Raw genomic sequence first — 20,509 nt, forward strand, 5'->3', positions numbered from 1 at the left:
CCGAAAATTTTACCACTGTCATTTTTTTCGAATTTAGAAAAAGAACACTAAAACACTCTCTAAATTCTAGTGCTTGGGGGCAATATATCCATACGATTTCTTTAGGTTAAGTGTAGTTTGTTCGCCTTTGAGTTCTTATCCAACCAAGAAGTTTCCCCATGTCATGAAAATGGTTATGCAGGAGTAAGGAGTTGCAGGCCTTTGACATGGTATGTGAATGAGTTGCATGTTAATGATCAGAAGAAGTGTTGCATGGCACCATAAAAAAGGTAGAATGTGTAAAACATGTCAAAATATAATTGAAATTAGTCGGATAAGAAAAACCTAGGATATAAGATCTCTAAAAATGACCAGAAGAAGTCCTTTATTGCACATTAAACTCGTATCTTACATTTCATTTCCAGTTATCATAATTTTTACGCCCAAATCATCACAGATTTAACATTTATAGCGGATTCTTAGAGACTGTCCTCCAGATTCATGTAATTGTTATATTTTTATTAGGTATCACTGGAGATTAAAATTCGACCTTGCAACAATAAGACCATTCAAACTTCTAAAAACATAATTACTAACAAAAATGATATTAAAAATTTGATAAGGTAATAACTGTATTTTGGTTTTCCATGTTTTTTTTTGGAATATATTAGATATACCTAATTGGTTTTTTTTTTTTTTAATTTTAATTTTTTTTTATTATTCTTTGTGTATATACTCATTGACTAATGAGAACCTTGAAGTAGTTATACCAATACAATCTTACAAAATCTTTAGACAATATTTATCGAAAACCAAATAAATGATTCTAGGATGGGAATAGTCGATATTTACGATATACATTGTAACATCGGGATCCTCGAGGTATTATTTCTTATTATTTGGGAGGGCACGGTGTAACATCTCAAAATCAGAGTAAAATTTTCATTTTTTAAAACAACTAAATTACCATAATTGTTTACAAAACATTGTTCCAAAAGTGTTGATCAATAATTAAAGTATCCTAAAATCCAAATAACATAAAATTCGAAGGATGTGCATGATCATGTCATCGCCATGCCACACTCATTTGAAGTACCTGAACAATAAAATGAAATTGTAAACCAAAGATTAGTGAGTTCCCCCAAAAGTACCATATCACAAACATATAACCAAAAAGATACCAGATCCACAACTTCCTGGTTGGATTACCCCTGGCCCACAATTTTTCAGTTGGAATGCTTTGGCCCACAACCCTTCGGTTGGCTTGCCCAATACATAACGGGTCCACAACATCTTGGTTGGATTACCTCTGACCCACAACCTCCCGGTTGGATTACCCCTGGCCCACAACCTCCCGGTTGGAATGCCCCGATTTGTTGGCTGACAACACACAACAGTACAGTCTCAACCCCACCATACCATGTTGACATATACATAACAAATAACATATACCCAACAACATATAATCATATAACCAATCAACAGACAAAGACACATATCTATAGATCACTATCGCATATCAACATCCTATAAACTAGGACACAGATCTAATAGATCACTACAACATATCAACATCCTATATACCAAGATATACAATCTAACGGGTCGGTATTGGCTCCTTCTATGATGACTCGTTTTCCAAACCCAAGTCCTATCGAAGTTTGGTTCGTGCACTTCCATATCTCACTTTTACTTGCCTCAACATCACTTCCACGCTATAATAGATTTGTCTACATATGTAGAATCAAAAAACATATCACACGAATACTCTCAAACATATATTCTGATATTTACAAGGCACCCTTACTCACATACTGTATTTATCAAAATTTGTATCCTCTACTTTACTATGTTATACAAATGCAGATCGGACGGGTGTTCTGATAGTCAAAGATCAACCTCGGGATATCATGTGCTATTAAGTGACATTCTTATTTCATGATCTTCTAAAAGACAACCAACTCTCCCACGATAATGTGTTGAGGCCGAATACAGTAGCATCGCAAATGTCGTTTCGATGCTTGGTGGCTTCACAACATATCACTCTAACTCAATTGTTCCCTACCAAAGACCACTATTATGTATCATGACAATGTTAGTGCTACTTTTCATTCAGGAAATCTTGTGGAACATCAACATAGTACGCATATTGAAATAGATATAGTATATCCATGAAACGGTTGCAAAGGGCAGAGTCAGAGTTCTACATGTCTCGACATGGTACTTGTTAGCCAATATCTTCACTAAAGGGTTAACTCAGAGTTCTCTTTGATGATTTTCACAAGATCTCAATATACGACCACATACAACTTTGATTGCAGATGACAATTAGATATACATGGTCATATTTATGTGTTATTGTAACAAGTTTATTAAAAAAAACTGGAATTAAAGAACATATTCCGTTCTTATTTTAAGCAAAAAGCTCACAAATCTAAAGAAGTTATATAACATAGTTTTTTTTTGAAAGATTTTACTATTGAGTTTTATATAATTAAAATAATTAAAAGTTATAGTATTTCGCTTCTAATTTTGTGGAACATACCCTTGTACCATACGACTACTTTTCATAGGTTGAGTTATTCTTATAGTATATATTCCACCATTGATTAATAGAAACATCAAGCAATTATACATTCTTAATAGAATCTTTCTATTAACAATATTTATTGAAAACCCCATAAATAATTTTGAGATGGGAGAAATATTTTACTCGAGACCAGGAATCTTTTCAAAATGCTCGTACATTCGTTAGCTTAACATTATACAAATAAAATAAAAACCTTTTTACTCTCACTCACCAAGTATTTCCTCTTGCCTATAAATCAGCCTTTCTTCCTTCTTACAACAGTTTTCCATTCAAAACTCCATCCATCATCCATGGCTGTCGATGTTTGCTCTGCTTCCGAAGTTCCTATAAGCCCACGAATCTCCTTCTCCCATGATATCAATGACCCATCTTCAGATATCAACTCGATTCAATCCGATCCCAACAGATCAGACCAATTTCTTCTGTCTCCCACTTTCGATTTCGATTTCTGCACCACCTCCAATCTCACACCTGCGGATGAGCTCTTCTCCAATGGAAAAATCCTCCCTACCCAAATCAAAAAACCCAAAATCATTCACCACCCAGTTCCCAAATCGGAAACTTCACCACCAAATACGGATACCCAGAAGAAACGCCTCAAGGAGTTCATATTCAATGACGAAGAACAACAGAAATCGACATCCACATCGAGATCCTTTTGGCAGTTCAGGAGAAGCACGAGTCTTAATTGCGACAATGGTAAGGGCCCAAAAGGGTTGCTTAGATCCTTATCGATAAAAAGCTTATCACGAAGCTATTCAACTGGTTCAGCTCTGAATCCAAAGGGAAATGGAGGTCCGAAATCCATGGAAAGATCAAAGGAGCCTGTGTCATTAAGAAGATGTTCTAGCGTAGCTCAAACTCAAAATCCCACTTCTTCTTCTTCTTCTTCCACTCATATGTATTATAGTTATCAAAATTCGAGTTCAAGGAATTCAAAAGGAGGAATTAGAATTATTCCGGTTTTGAACATTCCACCTGCTTACAATATTTCAAAGGGGACTATAAGTTTTTTTGGATTTGGTTCACTTTTGTGTAATGGAAAAGCTAAAAAGAAGAGCAAATCATAAGGCGAGAGTATTTGTATTTTGTTTCTTCTTCTTCTCCTTCTTTTTCTTCTTCTATGTAAATGTTTTGAATGTAAAGTTACAATGTGTTGATTTAATTCAAAAAAAAAAAAAAAAAAAAAAAAAATCAAGTAAACTTTTTTTTTTCCTAAACCGAAAAAAGGCTGACATAATATTTAATAAAACTAGCAAGAGACTTGTTGATAGTGATAGGAAAAAAGTATATATGAAAACGAATAGAAACAAAAATCACAAGATTACAAAGATTTTATGAAATATACAAAGTGTATAATTTTCCGACTTTGAGGAATATCGAAAATTGTAAGAGAAACAAACTATTTTATAATAAAATTAGAAAATATGGTTATTTAATAATAATAAAAAAATGACACATTTTGATTATTTTAATGTTTTTCCCTGTTTTAAAATTTAATTTACTCAATTAGCCAATCAAAATCTAGCTTGCTAATAGTTTATGATGCGTGCCTAGTGATATTGGAAAGTAGATAGATGATGTCAAAAAAAATTACTGATTTTTTAATATATACTTTAAGGGTACGTATAAGGGTACGTATAAGAAGCATTAATTGATGATATACATTACTATAATTAATTATAAAATATAGTAATAATAAGAAATATTATCATAATTAAATGTGAAATGCATTAATAATTTTCATAATAAATGTATTTCAAATTTAATTATGTTAATATTTTTCATAATTAATACTTCTTATGTGTACCTTTAGGATACATATCAGAAAATCCTTTTATAAAAAATAAAAAATAATTATATAATGTAAGAACATTTTGTTTCCTATATTAGCCTCTACAATCCAGTTAAGAAAGTTGTATATGGCTAAAATTGGTGGGGGTACATTTGTAAGATTGGTACAAACATGATTAAAATGTACATGAGCATGTCCAAAGGTTGGGGAACATACAAACCAAGCTTCCATGTTTCATGCTTTTCTTTTTCACTCGCTTTTCTTCTTTAAAATCTTCTGTCTATACAATATTTAGAAGAAGATTGCAAATTAAATGTTCTAAAATGTTGTTATAATAAGTTATAAGCATCAAGTAAATTTTTAGGAAAACACAAAAAATAGATATCGAAAAAAATATATATAATTTTATGGATTAACGGTTAAGAGGACAATAACCTTTTAGGCTCCGTTTGATACGCATCTTTCCAGGTTCAAACAGATTTTTCTGGTTAAATGGACCGGAAAGACTGTTTGATTTGCACAAAAAAATGGGTCTTTCCCGGTAAGATATGTCTTTCCCAGAAAGCCCCAAAATCATATCTTTCTGGCTGAATGGGCTGGAAAGACAATTATACACCAAACCCCGCTTCTTTCTTTTTATTATTGGATTATTAATTTTTTTTAAATAACTTTTTAAAATTTATTTTTTATTGAATTATTACTTTTTTTCATCATTCAGCATAATCAATCAAATGTATAATCAAACAGCATGGTTTCTTTCCCAGTCAGAAAACTTTCCCAGACAGCACTTTACTGAACAACACTTTCCCAAACAGAAACTATCAAACGGAACCTTAGTTTTTGTCCACATTTAAGTAATCATATCATATTTGATTAGTAACTAGAATAATATAACCGATAATCCTTGGTAAAAATGAATTACGTGGCATTAATTTATATTATGTGATATTTGATTAGTAACTAGTTTTGACATGTTCAAAATTAGAATAATATAACCGATAATCGTTGGTCAAAATGAATTAGGTGACATTAATTTATATTATGTGATATTAAAGAGATATTGTGAAATTAAAACTTGATCTTTAGGTTAATTAGAAAAGTAAGGACTACTTCAATTGGAAAACAAAGCAAACCGACTTATTTTTATAACTTTTGACCAAAGATCGCAATGAAGTTAAATCCATTATTGGGGGTCCTTTACTACTTTGGAATATTGATAATTTTACTTTCTTTTTTTAATCTTTTTATTTTTATATTTTTTTTCTGTGTTCAGAATTATTGCAATTGGTAGGCTTATAATTTGCTTTTGGTTTGTTTTCGTTTTGTTCCTTTTTGTATTTATTTGAGCTTAATTATTGAAGGGTTCATCACAAGATTGGATCTAAAGTCTAAATCATTGTTTAAAAATGTCAATAATTGGGTAGTAGCACATTTGATAAAAAATTCTTTTCTTTTCTGTATAAAATATAATATCTAATTAAAATAGTTAGTTAGTAATAAAATATCTAAGGAATTAGTTTAAAATTTAAATATGATTTTTAAGTAATGATTTATAATAGCAAGAATGTTAATTGTGCATTAAATTCTTCCTAAAAAACACATACGTTTGTTTTATAGGTTTTGGATTTATTTAGTAGAAACTATTTTAAACAAAATTCCAAAAAAGTAGAGAGAGGGTCAAAATTGGTCTACTTTATTAAATTGTTTAATTAATAAATATGTTATTTTCTAAAGTTTACAAAATCGTGTGTTTTGAAAATAGTTATTATTCCTATCCTTGGCCGCATAAAAAATGAAAGAATCTACATTCTGCACCATGGAAACATGATAATCGTACAATAATCATCTTAAGAATGTTCTTCAAAACATAAATATCACATTAGGCTAGACGAATTCATACGACAAAGAGCTTGATACCGTCTATGTTGACTCGACACACACCGTGGTTCGTCCTCGGAAGGCGTATCTTGGCTAGCGAACTTGCAGGACCGGTCCTAGACAAAATGGGGCCCTCATATTGTTTTCTTTTTCTTAAAAAAAAATGTTGGTACCTCTAAAAAATTTATTAATTAAAAAAATAATACAATTGAAGGCTGAGGATTCCTCACCTATAGAAAGAAAAGACTTCGGGACAGGCCCCGCAAGCCAAACAACCTATCAACTATTAATACAAAACAATAAAATAAAAAAGTCAAAACATGCTCTAAACCCTAATACATAAACTTATCAAAGAAAAACTAAAGAAATTTAAATTTACGGGCTTTTTTTAGATGCAAAGTCATCAATTATAGAATCAAGTTTAATATTATCCAACAAATCTTTTTCAATGCATAACATAACCAAACCATTTAATCTTTCTTGTGATATTGATGATCTCAAATAATTTTTTCATAATTTTAGTTTTGAAAAATTTCTTTCTGCTGATGCTACAGTAATATGTATGGTTAATAAAATTCTATATGCAATACAAACATTTGGATAACAATCTTTACCTTTGACAAACTCTAAAATTTCAACCGATGACATAACAACATTTGACAAGTTTTTTGTAATACTTTAAGTTCCGTAAAAAATTCATTTAAATTCATATCACATAAGTTATTATGAGTAAACTTAATTGTAAAAATAGCACAACTTTTTTTAAGTTCAATATCATCCAATCACTTTAACCTTTTTGAATCATATAAAAATCCAAAAATGTTTTCAAAGTTTGTTAATTGCTCAAATCTACTCTCTAATGATGCAATTGTCACGTCAACAATGTATATAAAATACTCGATTCTAAATGACTATTCGGGTGATAGTAATTCATCTTCACAATTAATTTCATCAAATTGTTTTTTTTTTTCCTGGTAATTTGGCGTTTTTTTGGGAATATAGGTTCAACTTCCATATCTGATGCAATGGCCTTAATATTATCGATACTAATGGTATAACCTTTCATTTCTATGAGTTTTAAAATGTCATCATATTTTTTAATAGATAAATTGTGGCATCAATACACATAGTTTTGGTTTGCTTTTTTTACTAACTTTATTTATAGCAAATAAAATATCATACCAAATTACCATACCAAGTAAAAAATCATAACTTTCAATAGCATGAACTAAACTTTCAGCTTCACTTTTAGACTTTGCGTCATCACATGATGAACTTAATTCTATCAAGGCATCCCTTATATGAGGAGTTTGAAACCTAATGGTTTTGACACTTTTTATTCTACTCTCTCAACGTGTATTAGATAAAGATTTTACTGTTAAGTTAGAGACTATATCGAGTAATATTGACCATCTTTTGGTTGAACTTGAAAATAATACAAAAATGCGTTGCAAAACTCTAAAAAAAGAAATGGCTTTAGCACAAGAATGAGCCATATCACTAGCCGTGAGGTTAGGACTATGACAAGCACACGACATAAACAATGCTTTTGGATTAATTTCAAGTAATCGTTTTTTAACACATTGGTGTTTTCCTTTCATGTTAGAACCATTATCATAACATTGTCCTCTTATATCATCAATATTAAGACCATAAGAATTAATTGCATTTAATAACTCATTAAAAAGTCCTAAACCCGATGTATTTTCTACCTTTAAAATTCTAATAAAAATTCTTCAACTTTTATTTTATTATTAGACATGTTCACACATCGAATAACAAGAGTCATTTGTTCTTGATGACTAACATCGGATGTGCAATCAAGGATAACAGAAAAATATTTTGATTTTTTTATAATATTAATTATAGAATTTCTAACATTATTAGTTAAAACAGAAATGATTTCATTTTGAATTTTGTGTCCTAAATAATGAAGATGAGTTTGATGATTTTCTATGTATCTAACATGCTATTGCTCCCAAAAAATTACCATTAGATTTTTGAAAAAGTTTTTCGTTACAACCTCGAAAAGCCAAATTATATTTTGTCAAATATTTAATGACAACAATTTCTTTTAAAACTTGCCTCCAACGTACCTCGAAAAACCAAATTATATTTTGCCAAATATTTAATGACAACAATTATTCTTTTAAAACTTGCCTCCAACGTTCTTTTTCAGTTAAAATTTTATTTTGTAAATCATTATCACTTGTTTTATTCTTATCCAATCTTGCTATTAGTTCATCCCAAGAATCCATACAAAAAAGATGTTGGGAACTATTTTCATGTTCTTTAAATCTATCAAATAAATGTTTCCAATCATTAAATCTATCATTTGCTAAAGAAATTTTAGTAACATAATTATTAGGTTTAAACAACTTACAACAAAAACAAAACACTTTATCAACTTTTTTTTAAGTAAATTAACCATTTTCGATCACTTGTCTCACCATTACTTAACTTTCTAGTATAAGAAGCATAAGAAAAATGTCTAGATAGATTATCTTTAGGATATACAAAATTTGATTCTCTTATTGTCCCTTTTTCAATCAAAATATCTCTTAAGTTATTGTCAAGATTTTCCCAATTACTAGGATTATATATATCTAAAGGTGGAATACATTGTTTATTGTTATCATTCATGACATTTTTATTCTCATTCTCATTTGAACTCTTAACATTTTCATTATTGACATTAACATCTTCATTATTAATATTTTCATCATCAAAATCAACATTTTCATTGAAGACATTATCTTGCTCATTAAAAACAATTTCATGTATGAGATTATCTTGTTCATTTACTTGTACATAAGCAGAACTATATTTTTTTTAAAAAAAACTTCTGCATAGACCCTTTTTGAGTTTCATTATCTTGTTCAATTTTTTGTTTTTTCTTTCTTTTTTCACTTCCAGACATATACTTTCTAGGATGCATATTCAATAAAGTGATAAAAGGCAATTAGGCAAACAATAAGCAAACAGATAACAAATAATAAAAGAAGGATTCTCGTTCTTTATACGTACTGCGTGTTGCCTTGATGGTAATTGGTAAATTGTTGATGTTGTAAGCCTTTAAATAACCTCTAAGCAATTGTCAAATGCCAATTGAAAAAGCCCCACAACTACAACAGAAAATTCTGAAGTTAAAAAAAATTAGATTAAAAATATTAACATTAAACAACTGAAATTAAGCAAATGAATAATAATTTATCTCTAATACAAACCAAGAAAGCTACTTACAGATATAGAATCAGAGTTAGTGAGTTACAGGGATTCACAATCACACAATCAAAAGGTCATTTTCCTGGATTGATTCTACAAAGCATAAAATTATGAATATCAGATTCATAAAAAAATAGAAAATCATAGAAAAATAAGAAATATGAATGCTAGAAATTAGAACTTACAGATAAAAAAAAGATTCACAACCGAGAAGACAATGAGACAACGATTTTGTGGGATTAATGCTTCTTCGATTGATCTTGTCTTCGTCTGTGACGACTCAGTGGTCTTCACAGATTCTCAATAGTCTAGTTCTATTGCATAAAAAAAAAATTAAACTTGAAAATCGAAAATAGAAGGCAATAATCAGTAGAAAATAGAGAATAGGGGAAGAAATCGGTACAAGAGAAGCAATCAAATATACTAAATCGTCAAATCGGAAATTAGAAAAGGGAGAATTGGGGAGGAAATAATAGATCGATTCAATTGAAACTGAAGAAGAAATAGAAGAATCCGATTATTGAGACCATTCCTTACCTTGGAATCCAGAGAAAACATATCAATTTTCATAGCCGATCGTTGAAGATTTAATTGTGCCTTAGAAGTCGGTACTCTCGCACGCCCAATTGTTCCTGATTCCTCTTTCTCCCGCTTTCTTTTTGGTTGACGACGCGCATTGGTAAGAGACTAAGAGACGGAGTATTGTTGTATTGGGCTTCAATAATAACCAGTCCAATAAGTTTAAACCTAATGGGCTAATGCTATACATGTAATATAAGAGATATAAAATGGGGGCCCTATGGCATTTGGGGGCCCGAGGCGGTCGCCCAGCTTGCCCAGGCGGCCCATGGGCCGGCCCTGCGAACTTGGCAAACTTCTACCGTGTCTCTCCTCTCCCCGTTTATTCTCTTTTGGCAGCCCATGCCCTTTCTTCTTCTATTGGATTTCATGGGACCACCATCCCCATTCGATACAATCTCCCTTTTCATATTCCCACTTCATTTAAGTTCCTCGTCCGTAAGGCCGTAACCCCTACATTACACAAAATTAGGAAATAAAGTTACACCACATTGAAGGTCACTAAAAGACTTGATTCACAGCAAACGTCATGTCGGTCCGGGTCAACGTGAAAGACTTTAGGCCTCCCACCATACTTGTATAGTTCCTTGTATCAAGTCTTTTCTTTGAGTAAATTCAAAGCCTTTAGCGACTAGCCCGACCTTTTCCTCCTAAGAGGAATCACGATCACCACATTCCCTTAAAACCTGGTAGTGAGTCTGTGAGTGTAAGGCCCTACAGATACCCATCTTTGCTTAAGCGATTAGCGGAAAAAATGCATTTAAAATTTGGACCACAAAAACTCCATTCACTTTAATTCCTCCTAGGAGTGTGCATTCGCCTCTACCTTGATGAGAATGGCTTCTTCATTTGGCATAACGACTGGGACATGCATCAAACGTAAGCCTGATCCTGACGGTGGGCAACCCAGATGACCGCCCAAGGACCATGCCTCTAAGGGGCCCAAAGTTTATGGGCTATATGGTATGTATACATATAAAATGTAGTTTATGTATATTTTACTTGAAATCAGTCCAAAAACATATGGATCGGAAGGTTGGAACAGTAAAACAACGGGAATAGTATGTCATCAAGGAACATAATGGACTCCTCATGAATCTCTATTATGTAGCCTCGTAATTCTCGAAATCGGCTCATCTATGACATCGTTTCTCCTTCTCGCATACACAATCTTGAGTTCAGTATTATCGTTTATGTTTTTTCAATTGTTCAAACGATTTCTCTATTGTACTTATCGAGTTGCAGTCCATTGTAATCTACTTCTCACTAAATAATTACTGAAAAGTACAATCTTACCGACTCCTTCTGTGTTGTCGTGTTGAACTGCTGATTTGACCCCTCTTATGTATCTGACCAATAATTTTGTCTTCCCATTTGTGTTAAACTTTGATTTAATTTTGTCTACCCATTTGTGTTGAACTTTGATTTCTGGAATGATTAGAAGATACTAGATAAGGTTTGATCTGTTGGATTAGTGTCTAAGTCCATAACTGTTTTGGTATGTACTTGACCCGATTATGAGCATGGTCCTTTTGGGTTGCCTTCACCATAGCAATATGTAGGATAATTTAAGAAGAGAAAGGTTTAAATATGATTTATTAATATGAGAATAATATATTAAAGGAGAAATCATATTGTTTAATTAATATTGGTCAAGAATTAATTTTGTGGCTAAAAGAGATTAATTAAACTTAGGGGACTGAAGTTGTAATTATAAGATAATTATAATTAGGCTATGGATCACCTAATAATATATAGGTTGAACGAATTCTATGGGAAGCCCATTAGAAATCGTCCAAGGGATATGTTTAAGGAGTCCATGGGCTGCTTAGGGCCTAAGCAGTCAGATTAGGGTTTCCTAGTTGTAAACCCTAATAGCCTACATGTATAAAAGGGATCCTTAAGCCCCAAAAACGTGGACAACACTTCCATTAGGGTTTCCAGCCGTTTTTGGTGCCTCTCCTTTCTTCTCCTCTTCATCCAAGTTGCATATGGTGTTTGTGACTCCATTAGAGGTACTACACTTGTGGTACTTGCTTTCAAGAGCTAAGGAAATTCAAGGAACTAGTTGTTATTGCTATATAACAACAAAAGGTATGTATTCTAATTTTATATATAAATTTCGAAAATTATAGTAGCATGCCAGGTTTCCTTTTGTGTTCATAAAGCTGTATAACTAATGGTGAAAACATAGATCCAATACTAAGGTTGCATGCACACATAGGATTGTTTGTATTAAACCCAACAGTGGTATCAAAGCCAATGGTTTTTGTTTTCAATTAACTTTTATTCAAATTTATGAACTTGACATATTAGGGTTTATGGCTAATAAACCCTAAAGGCTAGGTAATTTTCGCAATTAGGGTTACAAAACCCTAGATGACGATTTTTGCTAGGGTTTCCCAAATCCTTTCCTTAGCCTCCAAGATTTTGAAATCTAGGGTTATCCAACCCTTGGTTTTCGAAATTACCTCCTTCCCCAAGGTTAGATCCTAAATTTTAGGGATTTGGATAATCTCATATCTTGTAATTATCTTTTAATTGTTAAATATGGTAATTAAAGATCTTGAATTATCCCATCTCTTATTTTCGAGATTTAGAGAGGGATTCAAGGGATTAGGATATCTTAAATAATTTAAATTAATTGTTTAATTTATGGTAATTATCCTCATGATCTAGATAATCCCTTGTGATTTTAATATTTAAAATTTTAATTTAAATGTCTTAAATTCGAAAATTTTAAGTGAGATTAAAACCTAATTGTTTTGAAGAGTTTCAAAACTTGCCCTCAAGTTTTGGAATTTAAATTGTTGATTAAAAGTTAATTTTGAATGTCTAAATTCCAAAACCCTAATTTTGAAAAGTTCAAATTAAACCCTTATGGTTTTATTAAATTAATTAAGTGTATAATTAAAAGAGAGTTAATAAATCCATAATGATTTTGGTTAATTAAAAGTATAATTTAAACCACCTAGTATTTTAAAAGTGTAAAATACACCCTTATACTATGTATAACATTAAAAGTTTAATATTATATATGTATAACTAAAAAGTCAGTCTTACCGTTAGTAGGCCTCATTCACGAAGCTAGTCTATAAGGGGTGTTTAAGGAAATTGCCTATAAAATGGCGATTGAATGGGTATCCACTCTTACCCACCGCACTCTTGACTAGTGGAGGGTCGTTAGCCGAACAGGTAGGATAGGACAGAAACCTTCCATTATAAGTATAATGAAGTACAAAGTAACTAAATGCTTTTTCAAATTCCCAAATCATAGTTACTTTAGGCAAAATGTGAAATTGTATGCTAACCCATGGAATTACACTTTGTACCCTTGTCAAACGTTAGTGGAGCGTGTGTGGTTAACCGGCACACTAATTTAGGGATGACATTGGTGGCGAAGGGTGGCTCGATGTTTGTCATAGATCAATGGAGCGTGTGTGGTTCACCGGCACATTGATTAGGTGATAATAGCATTGGGTGCACCACGTGATTCGTATGGTTATTCACACCTTGTTTGTGATCCTCGGCATCCCAGTCACAAATAGTAGGGCATAATCGAGATTAAACATGCCATTGAAAAGTTCAATGAATCTCAAAAGATCTAGGAGTTTCAATTCATTTAAAACTTAAACTTCTTTTTCGTTTTTCATGGTAGAAATTGGTAAATCGTCATTTACCTACCTTCAGATATTCTGCAACTAGATTACGGCATCCCTCTTCTAGGTTGTAGAGTATTGTGTTGGATCCTAGCTTGATGTTTCATTTGGGTGTTACATCAAGAATTCTAATCAACATAACTTGAATTTTCTCCCGTTTTGTAGATGTCTGAATCTTACAATGGTCTTCCAAAATCCTTTGGAACAAGCTTTCCAAATGAAGATGACATTCCGAGATACGATCAAGGAAATAAGAGTCACGCTTCACTTCCTCCACCTCCTCCAATTATTCTCCCTGACCCAAAAGTTCAAAGGCTTGAAAAGTTCAAGCTCACTCAATCCCTTTTGGCGAGTAAACACGAAGATGGGAAACCTGTGTGTGCACACGTCTTAGAGATGAAGTCACACATTGATAGGTTAAGCATGTTGGGTGTCGAGATTTCAAGCGAGTTGGCTGTTGACTGGGTTCTTCAGTCACTTCCTGAATCATATAGTGAGTTCGTTAGAGAGTACTATATGATGGACCATGATGTGACCCTAATTGATCTCACCTATTTGCTTATAGCTGCTGAATCAGCAGTGATTTGGCGTGCTGATCAAGCGAATTTGTATAGTGAATCAAACTCCCAAACTTCAATGGACACTGGCAACATTGGAAGTCCAGAAAGAACTAAGTCTGTGATTGTCCGATGTGCTGTGCCAAAGGAGTCCATTTGCTTTTATTGCCAAGAGAAGGGGCATTGGAGACGAAGTTGCCCTAACTACCTGAAAGATCTAAGAGATGGGAGAGTCAAGACGTATGGCTCTACTACAGGTAAAATCCATTATCTAACTCTTTTGAGTTCCCATTCTAGATTCTTAATACATGATGTGATAAGATTACATTTTAATGTTTTGTAGGATCGAAGAAAAGAGAGGAAGCTTGAGAAAAGAAGTGAGCTGAATCTAATCATGAAGAAATGGATTTCGATCGCATTACTTGAAGAATGGATTCTTGAGCTACTACTTGGAGTTAGAATAGATTGTTAAGAAATATGTAATAACATAGTTTTTCAATTGAATTACATTGTAAGGACAAAATTTTTCCGCAATAAAATGAATTTTGATTTTATCTTATTTATTTATCCTCGCGATGGCATGTATGAAAAAATTGATGTTTGAATGTTTCTATTATTAGCAATAATGGATTTGATTCTTAATTGTATTATTTGTGGAAGTGTCAAGAGTATACCATGTAAGGAGAGTTTCTCATCACCCAACTTTCAATTGGACAGAAACTTGGATCATGCAATGTGTATTGTATGATGAATGAAAAACTTTCACATTTGGGAAACTTAGACTAATTCTTTGACAAAGTGTCAATTGAAGGACTAGGAGATCAAGTACACTACGTTGTGCGTTGATCAAGTCCACTACAAGAGTGACAAAGATATTCGTCATGATTTACTAAATTTTAGTAAATATGATTATACTTATAAGATTAAGTGTAATTCTAAGTTGATAGAAAGAGTTTCAATGAATAGTAGAACGAATAAAGAAGAATCAAGTAGGCAGAAAGATAAAAGTTTCTCTTTTCTAAGAAGAAGGGAGAGTACCTTTTACTGTGTTTTATGATAAGTCTTAAAGATTAAGAACCGTGTCTCAATAGATCCTCTAAGTGAGTCTTAGTGCAATTGCATGTCTAAGAAGAGGTATCAAGTATTGTAGAAATGGTTAAATCAATAAGTCAATCATACTTCGTTCCAATATCAAGTCTTAGAGTCAAGATTGTGACATTGAGTGAAAAGTCTTAAGTAGGTTTATAACACTCATCAAATGTGGAATTTGGAAAAGTTTACTTATTCTTGCACATTTGAAATTAGTAAGTTGTGCTGTCTTGGATAAGACAAAGACCAACTAGGACTAATTGTGTGAAGTGTTTTGTCTTGATAAGAACTACACTAACTCTTGAATATTTGGTTTGTCAAGAAATGTTTCTTGACGAGAGAATCTTATATGTTAAAGAGTCAGTGGGAGTCTTAATGGTCTTGAAAGGTTTCAAGAACAAATCAAGAATAAACCTTATCGATCATCACTAGCACATGACTTGAGGTTTACAATCTATCGTGCTGACATTATTTTGTGCCATTCCAATTGAGTTAATTGTGTATATGAGTTCTATGAGTTCTCATTTGAATACATACTAAAGCCTTAGTCGATGGAAAGTACATTGATATGTAAGGACAAGTTACTAAACTACTTGGAAGACATGGTGGGCACTCGTGTTACCATAGGGCAAGAAATCAAGATTAAGAAAGTTCAGTCCATATGAGTTTGGATTTGTCGCAAACCTTGGTTTTGGCAAATTCACATGGATAGGAACTCATACACCATAAAATCTAAGTGTCATAAGATTCCCTCCTTCATGAAAATGACTGTGAGGAAATGCTTTCACTAAGAGAGATTTTAAGAAGATAGCGATTGTGAAAATTGTATTCTCAAATTCGATTATGGTTACGACATCCCTTTCCATAGTTCGAATTGTGAGATTTGGCAATTAGTTTCAACATTTGGAACTTAGTAACATAAGCTATGAATTGTTTAAACACACATATGGGCTATCTAAGGCAAAGGTATATAAGGTTAAGAAGCTTAGATAAAGGCTTATCAAAGCATCTGGTATTAGAAATATGAATTTCAGAAATTCAATAGGCATTGTTTTCTGGAAGGTCATTTGTTTTCTAAATACATGTCAAAGCTAGTGGGAGCATAAATGTTATTCTTATATGATAATCATCATGATAGTGGGAGCATAAGTGTTATGCTTGTATGATTATTATGGCGAGTATTGCAAGTTAGCAATATTAATTATAGAAAAACAAAGATTCCATTCGCAAAGTTGCATGGGTTGAAAAGTTATTTTGCTATCATTAAGGGAGAGAATATTATACTCCGTTTCAAAATCTAAAGCTTAGATTAAGAAATTTTAATATTTTCAGTCAAAGGATACATTGTGTGTTCTTAAAATTCGATTATGATTACGACATCCCTCTTCATAGTTCGAATTGTGAGAACATGACACATAAAATATTATGGCAAAAGATTGGTAAAGTATCATATCTTTATGTAAGACATTATGCATCGTGTCCCATACGCTTTGGGTATAGGATCGATTGTAAATGCTATAGTATTTTACCATTCTAAAATTTTCCAACTGTCTAACGCATTAAGAGGAAAAAAAAGACTAGAATTTGTTTTGACTAAAATAATTAAACAACTATCAAAGGAAAATCCAAAGTTCGCTGAGGATTGGTTGCTTGTGAGAAGTTGGGAGTATGGTATTGGATGGACCATATCGACATTATTATGAATAGATAAGATTCTATTAAGAATGAGTTGTCATGTGGCAAATGTGGAAATGTTTCCATATTGGGAGTTGGATATTGGGAATCTGTGTTTAGATTAGAAACTTTATGCAAGAAGGATGTTCAAAGGAATGTACTTTGAATATGAGACTTCACGTATATGGAATTGTCTTGTAACAATTTCTAAGAAAGTACTTTGTGATTTCATTAGCCAAGTCTTGGTGACTTTTGTGCTATGACTTTATGAAATCGTTTCTCCTTCTCGCATACATAATCTTGAGTTCAGTATTATCGTTTATGTTTTTTCAATTGTTCAAACGATTTCTCTATTGTACTTATCGAGTTGCAGTCCATTGTAATCTACTTCTCACTAAATAATTACTGAAAAGTACAATCTTACCGACTCCTTCTGTGTTGTCGTGTTGAACTGCTGATTTCACCCCTCTTATGTATCTGACCAATAATTTTGTCTTCCCATTTGTGTTAAACTTTGATTTAATTTTGTCTACCCATTTGTGTTGAACTTTGATTTCTGGAATGATTAGAAGATACTAGATAAGGTTTGATCTGTTGGATTAGTGTCTAAGTCCATAACTGTTTTGGTATGTACTTGACCCGATTATGAGCATGGTCCTTTTGGGTTGCCTTCACCATAGCAATATGTAGGATAATTTAAGAAGAGAAAGGTTTAAATATGATTTATTAATATGAGAATAATATATTAAAGGAGAAATCATATTGTTTAATTAATATTGGTCAAGAATTAATTTTGTGGCTAAAAGAGATTAATTAAACTTAGGGGACTGAAGTTGTAATTATAAGATAATTATAATTAGGCTATGGATCACCTAATAATATATAGGTTGAACGAATTCTATGGGAAGCCCATTAGAAATCGTCCAAGGGATATGTTTAAGGAGTCCATGGGCTGCTTAGGGCCTAAGCAGTCAGATTAGGGTTTCCTAGTTGTAAACCCTAATAGCCTACATGTATAAAAGGGATCCTTAAGCCCCAAAAACGTGGACAACACTTCCATTAGGGTTTCCAGCCGTTTTTGGTGCCTCTCCTTTCTTCTCCTCTTCATCCAAGTTGCATATGGTGTTTGTGACTCCATTAGAGGTACTACACTTGTGGTACTTGCTTTCAAGAGCTAAGGAAATTCAAGGAACTAGTTGTTATTGCTATATAACAACAAAAGGTATGTATTCTAATTTTATATATGAATTTCGAAAATTATAGTAGCATGCCAGGTTTCCTTTTGTGTTCATAAAGCTGTATAACTAATGGTGAAAACATAGATCCAATACTAAGGTTGCATGCACACATATGATTGTTTGTATTAAACCCAACATGATCAACATCAAATCTTATGATTTTAATTTCTGATTAGGGGTGGCAATGGGGTGGGGTTAGGGCAGGGTTTACCATCCCCATCCCCATCCCCGAGTCTATAACCTTATCCTTATCCCCAGCCCCATCTCCAACGAATGAGGGAAATCTAATCCCCTCCCCTTTAGATTTTAGGCTTATCCCCAGCCAATCCCTGGCCCATCTCCAACTCATCCTCGTGCTATCAAAAGTTCAAAACCATATGTCATAATAAATCAACTTAAGCCAAAAGAATCCAATTTAATAAACTATCAAAACCATATGTTATAATGAGAATGTTTACATAAATCATAAAATTTAATAACCATTAAAATGAGAACATGATTAAAAAAGAAATTTCAAGTATTTAGTTCTAATTTTTTTTTTAAATTACTCAACATCCTCATCATATGCAACTATCTGATCATAAGCCTTTGGCTCTCCTTGCTTTTTACCTGAAACATATATAACTTATTTTTAGAAAAAAATAATATTTATACACATGTATGATTTAACAATTGATATATTTGTTAAAAATTTACCTTGAAGTTCTTTCCATAACCAACTTTGGCTACACATTAATGCCCTAACGGTTTCCTGTTTGAGTCGGTTACATTGTTTTGTCACTTTATTCCCGCTCATGCTAAAGCTGATTCTGAAGAAACTGTAGAAATTGGAATGGCAAAGATATCTCTAGTAATCTTCTGTAATATAGGGAACTTAGATCCAATACACTTCCATTATATTAATATGTCAAAGCCCTCCTCATTCGGTAACAATATCTCAGCTAAATAATCATCCAACTCAGTTTTTTCAAATACATCATCCTCAGAAAGCATATTCTCGAAATCCAACTCCCATGTTGATTTTCTTAAAGTAGAACCCCTTCATTCAGAGACGTTTGTTGCACATTGTTGTTTCCAAGAAGCACCTTGTTTCTCATCATGTTTCTTTTTATACTCTTCAAATAACTCAGTAATTATGTTGCGTACTTGCATAATCTCACTTCTTGCTTCTTCCCGATATAATTTGGAAAGAAATAACTGATCAACTTTAACTTATACCTAGGGTCTAAGACAATTGCTACACTCATAATATTATGTATTATATTCTAATACTTCTCAAATTTGATCAACATAGTTGATGCCATAGACTTAATAACATTATTATCATATATGCTCCAACTCAAAAATGAAGTCATGCAACGATCGGAATATTATTAATTCAGTCATGAAAATTTCAAATTGGGTCAGTCATGGGCTTAATTCAGTTAAAATCTATAATATTTATATTTATAGGATAGTACTCGATGTATAATGAATTGAAATATACTAATACTAAGATGTTATATGTATATGTGGGTATAATAAAACTGGGAAGGGGAGGGTTGGGAATAGCATACCCGTCCCCATCCCCACTTTCTGTCATACGGGGATCCCCGACCACATACACGTTACCCGGTTTTGCGGGGAATACCCTTCCTCGGTCGGGGAGGGTTAACCGGGTTCTCCAACGGGTCGGGTCATATCGCCATCCCTATTTCTGATTCTTATTTATGTTTTTTCGTTTATGGTTTTTCTGTTTTTCATCTGTTTGTAACCGTTTTTTTTTCTTTCTAATTTTTATTTGTCAGAGCTTATAATTTCTCTTTCTTTGTTTGTTTTAGAATCCGATTTTTGAAGTTAGATTCTTATGTGTTTAACTGATGATTTTGTCATCCCCTTATGCAAAACTCTGATTTCTCTAAAGTAATTAGAAGATATTACATAAGATTTGATCAACATTAAACTTTTTATTTTAATTTTTGATTCTTATATATGTTTTTTCGTTTCTGGTTTTTTTTTCTAGGTTTTTTTATATGTTTATATTTTCTGATTTTTGTTTGATAAAGCTTTTAGTTTCTTATTACTATTTGTTTTGGAATCAAATATTTTAAATGAGATTCTTCTCAAGTTAATGAAACTCAAATTTCCATGTTTCAGACTTTCATTGAATTAGTTAATATGCTTTTAGATACTTGATTCATTGTTTGTAAAACTTTTCTTAAGGTCATCAATGTCAAATTAAAGGTTAAATGGTTCGGAAATATTAA

The 20,509-nt window shown here is 32.3% G+C and overlaps 1 protein-coding gene and 1 long non-coding RNA gene across 2 annotated transcripts; one reads left to right on the plus strand and one right to left on the minus strand.

Moving 5' to 3' along the window:
* Window positions 1-2,859: 2,859 nt before the first annotated feature.
* LOC145009598 (uncharacterized) lies at window positions 2,860-3,639 on the plus strand. The gene has a single exon (XM_078968264.1). The coding sequence runs from the start codon at window positions 2,860-2,862 to the stop codon at window positions 3,637-3,639; it is 780 nt and encodes a 259-aa protein (XP_078824390.1).
* A 2,769-nt stretch (window positions 3,640-6,408) lies between these two features.
* Window positions 6,409-10,148, minus strand: LOC145012554 (uncharacterized). The gene is made up of 4 exons (XR_013664573.1): window positions 10,005-10,148; window positions 9,653-9,781; window positions 9,486-9,560; window positions 6,409-9,367 (listed from the first exon to the last, which is right to left on the minus strand). It is a non-coding gene; the product is annotated as an uncharacterized LOC145012554 (long non-coding RNA).
* Between the last annotated feature and the right edge of the window lie 10,361 nt (window positions 10,149-20,509).

The sequence above is a fragment of the Lactuca saligna genome, chromosome 8, assembly GCF_052625555.1.
Source record: "Lactuca saligna cultivar CGN05327 chromosome 8, ASM5262555v1, whole genome shotgun sequence".
Classification (NCBI taxonomy): Eukaryota; Viridiplantae; Streptophyta; class Magnoliopsida; order Asterales; family Asteraceae; genus Lactuca; species Lactuca saligna.

Coding starts and splice junctions, on each gene's coding strand:
- LOC145009598 (XM_078968264.1), top strand. CDS start 2,860: ATGGCTGTCGATGTTTGCTCTGCTTCCGAAGTTCCTATAAGCCCACGA.